Source organism: Crocuta crocuta, unplaced genomic scaffold (assembly GCF_008692635.1).
Source record: "Crocuta crocuta isolate KB4526 unplaced genomic scaffold, BGI_CrCroc_1.0 scaffold494, whole genome shotgun sequence".
Lineage (NCBI taxonomy): Eukaryota > Metazoa > Chordata > Mammalia > Carnivora > Hyaenidae > Crocuta > Crocuta crocuta.
Window position 1 is genome coordinate 971,940 of NW_027527931.1, and position 14,892 is coordinate 986,831.

General features: G+C 41.1%; 1 protein-coding gene across 1 annotated transcript in view; it reads left to right on the plus strand.

The window, feature by feature from the left end:
• The window catches only part of LOC144221149 (olfactory receptor 10R2-like), a 15,682-nt gene extending 1,024 nt beyond the window's left edge, over positions 1-14,658 (plus strand). Inside the window, exon 2 of the mRNA XM_077751563.1 lies at positions 13,693-14,658. Coding sequence (XP_077607689.1) covers positions 13,693-14,658 — 966 coding nt within the window. The remainder of the gene's footprint in view (positions 1-13,692) is intronic.
• The last annotated feature ends 234 nt before the right edge of the window (positions 14,659-14,892 follow it).

A 14,892-nucleotide genomic window follows, 5' to 3' on the forward strand; every position in this document is an offset into this window, starting at 1 on the left:
TTATTGAGATGTTTTGACATGCAGCATTGGGTAAGGTAAAGGTGTGTAATGTAATGATGATATACATGTATCTTGAGAAATGCTTGCCACTGTCAGATTAGCTAACACCTCCATCACCTCACACATTACTTTTATTTTTGTGGTGGAAAAACTTAACGATCAACTCTCTCAGTGACTTTCAACTATATAATACAGTGTTGTCAACTAAGGTCATAACGCTGTACCTGGGACCCCAGAACTTACTCATAACTGCAGGGGTGTGCCCTTTGACCAACATATCCCACCTCTCCAACCTCCTGCCCCTGGCTACCACCATCCTACTCTCTGTCTCTGTGAGCTCAGCTTTTTGGGGTTCCACATCCAAGTGATGTCATATGGTATTTATCTTTGTCTGACTTACTTTATTTAGTGTAATGTCCTTAAGATCCATCCACATTGTTGTAAATGGCAGGACCTCCTTCTTTTTCATTGCTGAAAAAAATCTCATGGCATTCACTGCTGTGTAGGATTCTTTTGTAAGAACATGCCAGAATAGGCTTATCCATTTATCTGTTGGTAGACATTTGGGTTGTTACCTCTTACTGCTATTATGAATAAACCTGCCATGAACATATTTTGTAAAAGTCTTTTGTGGACATTTGCTTTCATTCCTCTCTTATGTCTGGATAGATATACATTTAATTCTATAAGATGTTGCCCAGTGTTTTCCAGAGTGGGTATGGCACATGATACTCTTACCAGTTGCTTCATATTCTTTCCAACTTTTGGTATTGACAGGTGTTTTGTTTTGCTATTGTTTTTGTTTTTCTAAATATAGGTAATTGCAGTGGGGTAAGTACCATCTCATTTAGTTTTATTTTGTATCACCCTGATATCTAATTATGTTGAATGCTATTTTTCCATTTTCTGATTGGCTATTTTTATATCTTTTTAGTAAATTGTTCTAGTCTTCTATGTTGATAAGACTGGTTTTTAATTATTGAGTCCCAGGAGTTATTGACAGATACTGGATTAAAGGTTTTTTTTTTTTGTAAGATACATGTATTGTGAATATTCTCTCCAAGTCTGTAGCTTGCATTCCTATTTTCTCAGTAATGTTTTTAATAAGAGTGAGCTTTTTAATTTTTCTTAAATATACTAATAAATTTATTCTTTCATTTTTAGTGCTTCTTGTGTCTTATCTATAAAACATTTTCCTAAACTAAGGATAAGAAAAACTCCTTTTACATTTGCTCCTAGCAAGTTTCTAACATTAGCTTTTATACATGATGTTGGGTTCATTTATGTTCCATCCAAAGGTATTGAGACATAATTTATATATAATAAAAGACACCTTCTTTAACTGTATGGTTTTATGTGTTTTGACAAATATATATACCATGTAACCACCACCATGATCCATATAAAGTATTCCATCCCCCCAAAATTGTCCCACATGCCCCCTCCTGATCAGTCTCCTAGACCACCACCGCATTTGACAATTCTAGAACTTCATATGAATAGAATATTTTTTGCTTTTTGGTCTCTTTCATTAAGCATATTTTTGAAATGTGTCCACACTGTGTGTGACTCAGGAGTTCATTGCTTTTGTTCCTTTGTGTAAATACACTGCAGAGGGTATGTGCAGGCACCTGAGGATGGTGCTCTTTCTCAATTTTCATGTACTTCCATAACACATGGGATATTTTTATTCTGTTGAGCAAATATCTAGGTGTGGAATTGCTGAGTCATGTAGTAAATATAAGTTAACTTTCTAAGAGGTTGCCCAACAATTAGGCAAAGCAGTTTGCCGTCTGACTTTCTCCACAGCAACGTGTGAGAGCTACCAGCTGCCTGCCATACTCAACACAATGTATCAGGCTTAATTTCATTCATTGCAGAGATCCATAATGGAACCGGCTGCAGCTGAATTTGAATTTCCTTCATGACTAAAGATGCTGAATAGCTTTTTTGTGTGTCCGTTGGCTATTTCTGTGTTTTCTTTACTTGAGCATTTTTCTACCATCTTTTATTCATTTTCTAACTGGAATGCATCTGCCTTTCCAATTTTTGGATTGGATCACTTGTCTTCTTATTGAATTGTATGAGTTCATTATATTTTCCATATACTTTTTTTGGGGGGTCATGTAGGTATTATCAAAATAATTTCACCATATTGTGGTTTACTTTTAATTTTTTAACAGTGTCTTTTGAAGAACAGAGTTTTCTTTAGCTTTGGTAAAGTCTAATCTATTGATTTCAAGTATTATAGTTCATATGTTTTGACTCTTATTTAAGAAATGTTTCCAAAACTCAATTTCACTTAAGATTTTTTTTAGAAGTTTTATAATATCAGCTCTTCCAGGCAGGGTATAATTCATTCCAGTTAAATTTTTATATGGTAAGAGAAGATGGCATGATTCTTTTTCTACCCAAATGCATCTTTGTTGGAAAGATTAGTGAATTGAATTCCTGGCAGCCTTGTAGATTAGTTGCCTATACAAATATAGATCCATTTGTGGACACTCTAGTTTGATCTATTTGCCTACATTTATATACTAATACCAAACTGTCTTTATAGAGGTAGCTTTGGAATCAGTGCAGTGCCCTCTGGATTCTGCCCCCCAGTTTCCTCAGGGACACCATCCATGGGAAGGGCTACACCTCTGAACTGGCTGGGGAATCTCCCTTGGTGTCAGTGCAGAAGCCATCCATGGGAAGTGCCTCACTGTGGAAATTTCTGGGATAATTGCTGGTGGGGACAGTGCAGCTGAAATGGTAGGAGAGAATACCACTGGGTGTCCCTTGCACTGCAGGCCTCCAGACTAAAGAAAGCACAGCAGAGCCAGGGACAGGGTCCCTATCTAGTACTGCTGTCCCCTCAGCATCTTCTACTGACAAAACTTACTGTCGCATCGGCTGGCAAGGGAGAAGTGTTGCAGTCTCATGATGAAAGGAATTAGAGTAAGTTTTAGAGCTGAAAAACAATTCCATCCATAATTTCTACAGTCTACTAGAGTTAATGTTGTGGCTACACCTGAAATGTAGAAGCTTTGGAATTACTTGGATCCATTTATCCCCACCCCATCCTTTATGCTAAAGTCTATTACATCTGTGTGCATTAAAAACTCGTAGGAAAATGTAGTAATTGTTGTTTTCTTCATAAGCATTCTAAAGAAATTAGGAAGAAAAAATTATTTTTTATGTTTACTCAAATATTTATAATTTCAATATTGATTTCTTTTTGATGATAGATTTTTTAATATCTATATTTGTTCATATTATCCTGAAAGGAAACAGGAAAGTTTTGGAAAGTGGACAGATCATTACTGTCTATATAACTGCAATAACTGATGAGTTTCCTGTTGACCTAATCCTCCTGGGTTGTGTGATGAGAGCCAAATGGTTATGTACACACGTGGAGGTCTGTACTGCATACGAACAACCCTGGTACTTCCTGGTACAGGAAGCTGGGAGCTTATTTGGAGTGGAACAATTCTTACCCTCCCCACGTAACAGAGGGAAAGGAACATTTGTTCTCTGGTTATTCATAGTCCTTTGGAAGATGAACACCAAGGTCAAGGTCCAAGGTCCTTGGTTTCCTCCACCTTTGAATGGAAACACATACTTCTGAGAAGGTCAGTTTGTTGCTAATTATTTAGCATACTTTAGATTTCAAACCTTGTCCCTCAAGCTAGGTGCCAGGTTGACTTACTCAGAAAACCCTAGTTATGAGGGGAAATGAACATGTGTACTTTCTGACACCTCACTACTTGAGTTTCTGTCCTGTATGATTTCCCTTTAGCTTGAAGACCTTCCTTCAGTATTTAAGCTAGTCTAAGTCTTTTGGGACAAATTCTCTTAGTTTCCTATTATGTAAGCTTGTCTTGCTTTTACTTTCTTTCTTTTTTTTTTTTTTATGTTTTATTTATTTCTAGGAGAGAGAGAGAGAGAGCGTGAGCAGGGAGGGTCAGAGAGAGAGGGAGTCACAGACTGAAACAGGCTCCAGGCTCTGAGCTGGCAGTCAGCACAGAGCCCCGCGTCGGGCTCGAACCCACGAACCGCGAGTACATGACCTAAGCGAAAGTCGGACGCTCAACCGACTAAGCCACCCAGGCGCGCCTTCTTGATTTTACTTTCAATCCTAGAAGATTTTCGGTGGAAATACAATCCCGAACTGGTAGTTTTATCAATTTTTTTTCTCTTACCACTTTTACATTTCTGCTCCACTGTTTTCTGTCCCTGATTTCATTTTTTTTGGGGGGGTGGCTTTTAAGACATACTGTAAAAATTTTTTTTTCACAGTTTGGCTCTGACGCACCAAGGTATAGGTTTCTTCGTATTTATCCTGCTTGAGATTTGTTGGGATTCTTCTTTTATTTAAAAATTTTTAATGCTTATTTATTTTTGAGAGAGACAGAGCGTGAATGGGGGAGGGGCAGAGAATGAGGGAGATGCAGAATCCAAAGTAAGCTCCATGCTCTGAGTTGTCAGCACAGAGCCTGACGCTGGGCTTGAACTCACAAACCATGTGATCATGACCTCAGCTGAAGTCAGATGCTCAACTGACTGAGCCACCCAGGCACCCCTAGATTTGTTTGGATTCTTGAGTCTGTAAATTTATGTCTTGAAGAATATCTGTGAAATTTCTGGCCATTTTTTTTTTCAAATAATTTTTCTGCCTTATTCTGTAGCTCATTCCTTCTAGAGCACCAATTACATATGAGTCACACTGATCTCTGTGGTTCCCCGTATGCTTGGGGTTCTGTGTGTCTGTTTTCATTGTTTTTCTGTCTTGTTCACACTGAGTCATTTTTTTTTCTTTTTCTTTTGAGAGAGAGAGTATGAGAAGGGGAGGGGCAGAGAGAGAAAATGAGACAGAGAATGCTAAGCAGGCTCCTTGATGTCAGTGAGGAGCCTGACATGGGCTTGAACTCAAGAACTGTGAGATCATGACCTGAGTCAAAGTTGGACTCTTGACCAACTGGGCCACCCAGGTACCCCCATCAAGTCATATTTTAAATCCAAAAATTACTTACAGGACCAGGAAAATATGGCCATTCTCAAGAAAGAAGACAGTCAATATAGACCTACTGAGATGTAATTCAGTGTTGAAATTTTAGGCCAAGATTTTAAACCAGCTCTGATAATTATGTCCAATAATGTATGTAAAATGTTCTTGTAATGAATGGGTCAGCATCCAACAAGTTTCCGAGGAGAAACAGAAACTATGAAAAAAGACCCCCATCCCTCCAAAATGGTAGAACTGAGAATACATTATGTAAAAAAAGAAAAAAAGACTTCACTGCATGAAATTAACATCCGAATGGAGGTAACAGAGGAAGGAAGCAGTGAACATAATTATAGAACGGTAGAAATAACTCTGGGATGGGATGCTTGCATGTCTCATTCGGTTAAGTGTCTGACTCTTGATTTCAGCTCAGGTCATGATCTCACGTTCTTGAGTTCAACTCCTGCATCATGCTCTGTGCTGACAGCTCAGAGCCTGGAGCCTGCTTCAGTTTCTGTGTCTCTCTCTCTCTGCCCCCACCTGGCTCATGCTCTGTCTCTCCTTCTTTCAAAAATGAATAAACATTAAAAAAATTTTTTAAGAGTGACTTATAATTATTATGTTGTAAAGACTCTGTTAAAATAGTTTGACAATTTTTTGGTGTTTTTAGTTTCAGCAGGCAAGTAACTTGGTAGACTAAAACTCAAAATTTGTTCTCTTGGGTGGTGGTTCAAATCTCCATTTAATTCTTTTAGACTCTGGGCTGCTTCGAGTCTTTCCCACACAGATGGGCTTCAGGGATGAGCTAGACATTTGGACAGAACATATACATGGAATGAAGTTCTCTCTCTCTCTCTCTGGTTCTTCCATTTCCAGGATTCTATTCTCACCTCCCAGCATTATGGTTAATCCCAAACTCTATCCCTTGGTTCTTTGTGCTAGGAAGCCCATTGCTTTCCTTTTCGAGTTTTAATTTTTTCATAAACAATGCTGACTGTGACCTTCATTAAAACCGAAAACTTTATCAAGGAGAAGCTTATCATGCTTCCTTCTTCCAGGTGTTGACTACATTCTGAATCTGCCTGCTGCTACCCTATTTTTGGTGCCTTCGGGTAGTTGCCTTTTGTGCTTTTTCCAGATTTTGTAGTAATTATCTTCAGGAGGGTTGATCTAATAGGGACTTACTCAGCTAGACCAGAAGCAGAATTCCTACTTGCCTTTACTTTTAAGAAAGTTTTAACCTCATAATATAAATAAAAATTTTTATGCAATAATTTTCCCCCTAATTACTACTTAATCACTGATGCAGTTGGAAAGTAATGCAGGAAGCAGGACATTACATAAGTATTTTTAGAAAAAAATTAATTAAAAAACTATAAATTATTGGAAAGTTTGAAAGGGTCAAGGGTCTGTCACTTGAATCATTGATTCAAGGACACAGGACAAGAGCTGAAATCTGTAGCCAAGGAGATGTTGATGCTGTCACTATTTTCCTGCTTTCTCTGAATATACCACTTGGGAGCAGAAACTGAATCTAATTCCTACAGTATACTCAGATTCTTACAATTTTGCTTCTCTGTACAAGCAGTATAAAATTGACCTCAGTTTTGCCTCCCATTTTCAGTACAATGAGGAAAACCCAAGGTAGGGGGTGAAGTTGAAATAGTGAAAAAAGGAGAGCTAGGGAAATAGACTGAGTCTGACGATTTCATGGTCTGCTGCCATGGTCTGTGACTCACACTTTGCCTGAGCTAATCTCTTGATGTGCTGATGTATGTTCAGATATGGGCTGATGGATTCCTCTTTGTTTTTATGTACTGAATCCAAGTTAAATTGGATTTTTTCCCCACTTTTTTCAGTACAATAAAACATAATTTACCTAGGAATCATTTTAAGAGTTTCAGTTGAGAGACAAACCCTACCCCCTCCATCCCTCAGCATAGGGCTGGTTAAAAAGGTCTGTGAAGCCAATCACACAGTGCCCCACCTTCTCTTCTATCTAGGAGGAATATTGGTTAAATTCCTTATATAGATGTATAGACCAAATCTCTCAGCCTTTTGAATTGCATCACTAAGAATGGAGGTTTAAGACATTTATCTCCATTTTTATCCTATTATTTGGACAAAGCCAGCTCATGGAGTAAGAAATCTAGCACAAAGAGGCACCTCAGTGGCTCAGTCAGTTAAGCATCTGACTCTTCATTTCAACTTAGGTCAGGATCTCACGGTTTGTGACTTTGAGCCCTGTATCAGGCTCTGAACTGCTTGGGATTCTTTCTCTCCTTCTCTCTATGCCCCTCCCCAGCTCTCTCTGTCCCTACCCAGCTCTCTCTCTCTCTCTCAAAAAATAATAATAAACATTAAAAAATTAAAAGAAAAATAAATCTAGCACAAGGAGTAAAGCCAGGTCAAGTGAAAGAGAGAAAGGGAAAATGATTTATTCAATCAACTTTCCTTCACTCAACAAATACTTATCGAATGCCTATTATATATCAGGCAATGTTCTAGATATGTGGCTTAAACATTTAGAACAGAGGGAAAGACTTCCATGGGGTTGGAAAATAGAGATATAATCATAGACATTATATTGTTTATTAAATAGACAATAATCATAAAGTGTGAGACGTGCTAAAGAAAAGTAAATTATGGGTAAGGACATTTCTCAGAGGTTGATCTCTGAGTCAAGACTCAGCATAACCTGTAATGCAAGTTCTTGAATTGGGCCATAGCTGATCAGATTTGTCATGAACCTACCCATTATTTGCGCTAACAGATTCCCTTTCCTTCTGCTGAATCATATTGTAATTCTTTCTCTTGAAAACCAAAGGTACTAACATAACACAGTCTTCTTTTTATAATGTAATTTGAAATATTTTTCTTTTTTCTTTCCATTTTTATTTCTATGATTTGTGTGCAGAGTGTGTTTTGTGTATTCTCTGGATTCTCTAGAGAAACAGAATCAGTAGAATATCCATATATCTTATAAAGACAGATCATCTAGATGCATCAAATAGATGGACACATAGATATTTATTATAAGGATTTGGCTGAAGCCATTATGGAGGCTGAGAATTCCCATGATCTTCAGTTGGCAGATTGGAAAACCAAGGGAACAATGGTATCATTCCAGTACAACTCTGAACACCTGAGAGCCAGGAAAGCCAGTGGTGTAAATTCCAGTCCATGTGCAGATGCTAAGCCTGGAGACTAATGTCATGGCTCTATGGTAGTCAGGCTCCGAGAAAGAAACCTCTTCTACTCAGCCTTTTTGTTCAATTCAGACCTTCACTTGACTAGATGAGGCCCACCCACATAGGGGAGTGCAATCTGCTTCTCAGGATGCTGATTCAAATGTGAATCTCATCCAAAAAAAACTCACAGACACACCCAGAATAATATTCAACTAAATATCTGGGTACCACGTGGCCCAGTCAAATTTCCATAGAAAAAAATAACCATCATATTTTGTTAGTTTTATATCACATAGTAATTTTAAAGTTTAACAGCTTCAGGGCCTGGGTGGCTTAGTCAGTTAGGTGTCCCACTTCGGCTCAGGTCATGATCTCACTATTTATGTGTTTAAGCCCTGCATGGGGCTCTGTACTGATGGCTCAGAGCCTGGAACCTGCTTCGGATTCTGTGCCTCTTCTTTCTCTTCCCCTCCCCAACTCATGCTTGCTTTCTCTCTCTCTCTCTCTCATAAATAAATATTTAAAAAATTAAAATTAAAAAAAAAAAACTTTAACAGCTTCTTCTAACTGCTGCTTTCATTATATAAAACACAAATTCTTTCTTAGTTCAAAACTTCATAGCGTTATGACTTAGAAATTTTTATTTTATAGACAGCATATAGATGGAGGGTGTTATGCTGAGTGGAATAAGTCAGGCAGAGAAGGACAAATATCGNTTTTTATTTTAACTTTTCTTCTTCGAGATCCCGTATTTTGAAAAGATTTTAATTGTACCTTGGTTAGATACTATCTTCTTTTTCTTCCCTTAGTATCTTTTCCCTTCAATTTAATACAATGCAATATTGCAATTTTTTCTTCTCTTCCTCTCTCTTTGGAACAGAAAGGGAAACAATAGAAATGAATTAAGAGCTTCCGTCGCGCAGAATCCTAAAGATGTAAATATAAAATATAAAAATCCTAAATATAAATATAAAAATTAGAATTGCTTTCTGATGGCAGTTGCTGGAAAATATAACTGAGACCTCTGCTTCCTAGATTCACATTGTTCATACTTGGGGTTTGTGCCTCATAGCAATGCTTCCATGGCCAAGAGAGCTACCATGATGGTAGTGTGCACCTATACCTCGGGAGTGAAGTCAGTGGGGGCGGGACACAGCATTTATATACAAAACTGTCCTCAAGACAGAGTGTTTCCATTTGAATTTAGTTTATAATGTGCAATTAGAGCCTGTCCGGGGCTATTGCTTTGATCGCATGCATGGATCACACTGAAGTATTTGAGACGGAATATGTTTCCTCTAAGTTTACTGAAAACCTGAGTTTAAACTCTAATAAAAAAATGGCTATATTTAACCTTCTGAAAAGTACCTTCCAGTGCCCGAGGGAGGGACTAAATCCATAACTGTGTGCAAAAGTGATCCTAGAAATGTGACTAAGTGCAGTGTTTTTCAGATTTCTTCCTGCTCGGGAAACCTTAGAGGTCTCTGAACAGGTGTTGTGCGGCAGCTTGGCCCGCGCCCTGTGCAGAGGTGTCTGTTCAGGAAGATGCACGGGGCGCCCCAGATGTCCCAGAAACCCCGGGATTCAGCAGCTCTTCCGAGGGACTCACGTGCACAGCTGACAATCACTAGGAGCAGCAGGAGCTGTTGTCCGATCTCAGCTGGTAGCCTCTGAAAGCGAAGTCACTGGAAAGACAAGGAGTCTGAGTCAGGAATGAGCTCATTCAGGAATTTCTGCTGTTGTGCAGGCTGGGAACTGCCAGTAGGAACCTCTCTTCCCAGAGCCGCTCCGGAGCCTGCGGCAGCAGCAACAGCGCCCTTGGGGGCGGACTCCGTGCCAAGTGCTCTCAGACTTCCCCGTGTGAATCACTCATGACTCACGAGGGAAGGGACAGAGGGTGGATGTTTTATATTATCTCACTGAAGAGGGGGAATGATGATTCCCGGGGAACTTGCAGTGCTGGAAACTGTGTTGACCGAGTCCAGCAATAGAGGAGGGTGACTTTGATCCCCCTTTCCAGTGCCGGAGAGGGGAGCGCGCACACAAATGCAGACCGGGCATCTCGTCGGTTTTTCTCCAGCGCCAGCCATTCTCCTCTGTCTTGGGCCAGGCTATCAGAGAATTGCAGGGACGATGGGGAGCCTGGGTGGCTCAGTCGGTTAAGCATTGACTCTTGATTTCGGGTCATTCAGCTCAGGCCATGATCTCACCGTGTGTGAGTTCGAGCCCCACGTTGGGCTCTGTGCTGAGAGTGTGGAGCTTGCTTGGATTCTCTGTCTCTCTCTCTCTCAAAATAAAGAAATAATTTTTTTTTTTTTTAAAAAGAGAAAATTACAGGGAAGAATGAGGATCACTGGAGTCGCCAAGCCCTGGAAGGTATTACACACAAGTGTTGATCCTAATCGCTACCTGTGGGGGTGACACTGATTGGAGATCTTGTCATCTCCAAGGAGCTAGGGAAACGTGCAGTGTCACATCTGTGACCTGCATGTAAACACTCCACCCCTCCCCTCGGCCCCCAAATCTACTTCTGGAGGTCTCGGTGTTCTGCCGGCTAAGACACAGTGCTTCTCTTCCCTCACGCTATGCCCCCACACCCTCTCCTTGGTACAGAAATGTAATCTGTGGGGTTCAGGTGAACCTGGACTAACAGGGAGAACTTTGTTTCTTCTTTTGCAGTGACAGAACAAGACTTGATTTGTGACGGGGATGTGCAGGGAAAGGGCTTCTCCCTCACACAAAAGACCCTGGAAGAGACAGCCCTGGACCCCCTCCCACAGTATGGGTTTGTACACGCACGTCTCTGTCCTTAATCTGCAATGGCTTTCAGCTCCTAACGAGCCGCCAGGCAACCTGGGACCAATTGCCAACTAATTGCCAATGCCAGTATTTTTTCCTGTTCTCTTTTTATCCAATTGGACCGGTGAGATTTGAGGTCCACGGTGTTTCCTGCACCCTCATTCCTCACTGTAAGGATTGGAACTGTGCCAGAAATAAAATTGTAAGGATGGCTCCCTCGAGTTTTGGAAAGTATGAATATAAACCAGCATGTTGGGCCCAGAGCTGATAAGAGACGGAAGAAAAGTTCTTCGATGATGCTTTAGGGGATACTTCTCAGAATTCTCAACAGAGGAGGTAGGAATACACAGTTTGGGGCACTGAGAGGTCAGTAGTAGAAAGGAATAGAATTAAGCCGTTTCAGGATAGAAATGATTGTAGTGACATTAATTTAAGTCTCCTTTGATTAGAAGATTTATGAGTGTCCCTGGATTCTAATAGCTGTGTGCTAAGGGAGTTGAGTTATTTTATGTGAGGGATTACGTGAAGATAGTGCTCAGGTCCACTGATAGACAAGTACCAGTCACCAATGATAGTTTTAGAAAAGTTCTAATTATCCCATGAGGTCCAATCTGTCTGTCTCATTAGTGATGGTTACAAAGAACATGTGAGGGGAGTAAGGCACACATGTGTATGGCAGCCTGGGAAAATGGGGGACAGTATAGGGCTTTGGGGAGATAAAATAGGGCTTTGGCAACTGAGCTGTGGTAGGCACACGGATGGCTTCAAACCAATGCCATAAAACATGCTTCCCAGAGCTCGTGAAATGGACTCCTTCTCTATCCACCATCCCTGGAAGACTGGTTCTTCTGGGAAATCTTCCCTGGATAGTTGAAAAAGAAAAGGCAACTACTTATGACTCCCCGTCAAGAGTGAGCAAGCGGTCGACATTCAGTTCATTCAGCTTCCATTCCCGAATGTCTCATGAAACTATTCTCCAGTGACAGTGGCATGCCAGGAAAGTCTAGTAGGTGACAAAGGAGTAAAAGAAGCGAGTGTCTGACTGAGATGTCTTTCCTTACAGACCTTCTGCTGTCCTTAGACCTCACTACCGGAACATTGTGTGGACAGAGCATCTAAACCTCAGAGATGGGAACTGAGGAGGTAAATGAATTACGTTCGTCAGGGAAGATCCTGGCCGTGATCTTTCATTAGCCATCAAGTGATGCATAAAGGGTTTTGAAGAGGAGAATCATAGATAGAAGAACAAAACTGGGGGCGCCTGGGTGGCTCAGTCGGTTGAGCGTCCGACTTCAGCTCAGGTCGTGATCTCATGGTTCATGGGTTTGAATCCACAATGGGCTCTGTGCTGACAGCCCAGAGCCTGGACCCTGCTTCAGATTCTGTGTCTCTCTCTTTCTCTGCCCCTCCCCTGCTCATGCTCTGTATCTGTCTCTCAAAAATAAATAAACATTTAAAAAAAGAAGAAGAACAAAACTGACACTTGTACTTCTAGCTCTCTGATGAAAGCAAGGGAAGACAACGTGAAAGCACTCAAAGCTGGCCTGGGTGAAGGCAGGGTCGCCCAAGGGGGTGGGATCAGCGGTCAGCTGGAACTGAGCTACATTAGCTAAAGAATTTCATTTTGTAGTCTACTCCTTGTTTTTCTTGTTTTCAATTATTTGGTCATTCTGGATATGTGTTTATTACTTTATTAAATTTAAACTTTCTTTTAGTTGAGTGGAGGGAAAAGGAGCTGTCCATCCTTTAGTGAGGAGCAATCACAGGGGCTGAACGCTTTGAGAGCAAGTGTGCCCAACGCAGAGCGGAGCTCTGGTGGAAATCTAGGGAAGATGTGCAGAAATATAATGGCTCAGATCGAGGAAAGGTCTGATGGGTCGGATGGATTTCTGTTCGAAGTTTAAAATTACTTACAGGAGAACTCTAAGTCAGTTTGCTCTTCCTGGCAAAGTGGTAAGCAGGTGGTAAGACCAATATCCTGCCTGACCATAAGAACCTGGTGTTGTTTTAGAGCTATTTCAGTGCACAAAGCCTCCTTCCAACACCCCTCTCTCCAGTGGGTCAAACAGGTTGTGGGATTGGGTCCATATATAAACTAATGTCAACATATTATCATCATCACTAAAAATATGCACAAATAGGAGTCGGGTTTGAATTCTGGCTCAGTAGTTTTTTTAAAATAAAATAGGGTTAAAAAAATAAAAACGGGTGGAGAAACACTTAAAGGGCATCCGAAAGGAAACTTAAGAAGAGCTAGCAACCACTTCTGAAGATTAAACAGCATATGTAACAGAAGCTGACATTTACTAACAGTTTACAATGGATGTGTGCTGTGCAAAATGCTTTCACTTCCTTAAGAAGCCTGGGAGAGAGGCACTGTTAGCATCTTTGTTACAGATGGGAAGACTGAGGCACAGATCGAAACGACAGTGTTGGGATTGTCACACAAGAACTCTTCAGACGCTCCTATTTGAAATAGGCAGTGTGAAAAATGACCTGGACTTAAGCACCATAAGAGATACTGAAATGTCACTGGAAACAGATGTAATCCTGAGTTTTTTGAAACAGTTCTGTAAATTGACATGATCGATAGGGCACTTCCTGCCTGCATTTGCCTTCCTCCTCCTATTAGTGGTTACTCTCTCATAGTGGAATGAACTACCTGCATCCTTCAGGGTAAACAATCTGCTTTTTCATTCCTGTTCTCCGTAGGTCAACCTCAGGGACCAAGTCAGCCAAGCTAATTTCTCTTCTGTCACCGAGTTCTTGCTGCTGGGGTTCTCCAACCTTGGGGAAATCCAGCTCATCCTCTTTGCTATATTTCTGTGCCTGTATCTGATCATTCTCAGCGGGAACATCACTATCATCACTGTCATACGCCTGGATCGCAGCCTCCACGTACCTATGTACTTCTTCCTGGGGATTCTTTCCATCTCTGAGACTTGCTACACTCTTGTCGTCCTGCCCAAGATGCTCATAAATCTGTTGTCTCTGCTCAGAACAATCTCCTTTGTCAACTGTGCTGTTCAGATGTTTTTCTTCCTTGGTTTTGCTGTCACTAATTGCATGCTGCTTGGGGTCATGGGGTATGACCGCTATGCAGCCATCTGTCATCCACTCCGGTACCCTATCCTCATGAGCTGGCAGGTGTGTGGACAACTGGCAGCCACTTGCGCTGTGATCGGCTTTTTGTTCTCACTGACAGGCTCCCTCTTAGTCTTCGAGCTCCCTTTCTGTGGCCCCAATAAGATCAACCACTATTTCTGTGACATCTTGCCGGTTATCCAACTTGCGTGTACAGAAACCTACATCAATGAGCTGGTCATCTTCATTGGTGGAGTTGTAGCACTCATGACGCCCCTGACTTTCATCTGCATCTCTTATGGATTCATTGTCCACACCATCTTGAAGATCCCATCGGCCGACGGCAAGCGGAAAGCCTTCTCCACCTGTGCCTCCCACCTCACTGTGGTCATTGTCCACTATGGCTGTGCCTCCTCCGTCTACCTGCGGCCCTCAGCCAAGTTCTCATCCAGCAAAGACAGGCTTGTGACAGTGACTTACACAGTTGTGACTCCACTGTTGAACCCCATGGTGTATAGCCTCAGGAACAAGGCCATCCAGATGGCCATTTGGAAAGTGATTAACAGAAGAGGATTTTATCCTAAAGCTCTGTGATGACATGATTTGTGTCCACGCAACCATCTGAGGACACAGCTCTAATTATAGAGCTGATGGCACTGTCCTGTTTCATTTACATAGAATGATATAACCTCACAGTACAAGCTTTCCCAGGATATTATTTTAATAGGCATTGTGGAGTGCAGCCGTAAACTTTCGCAGATTGTTAATCAGATACAAGTCTCAAACACTTTTATTTTGTTAGTTTTATTTATTTATTTTGGGAGACAG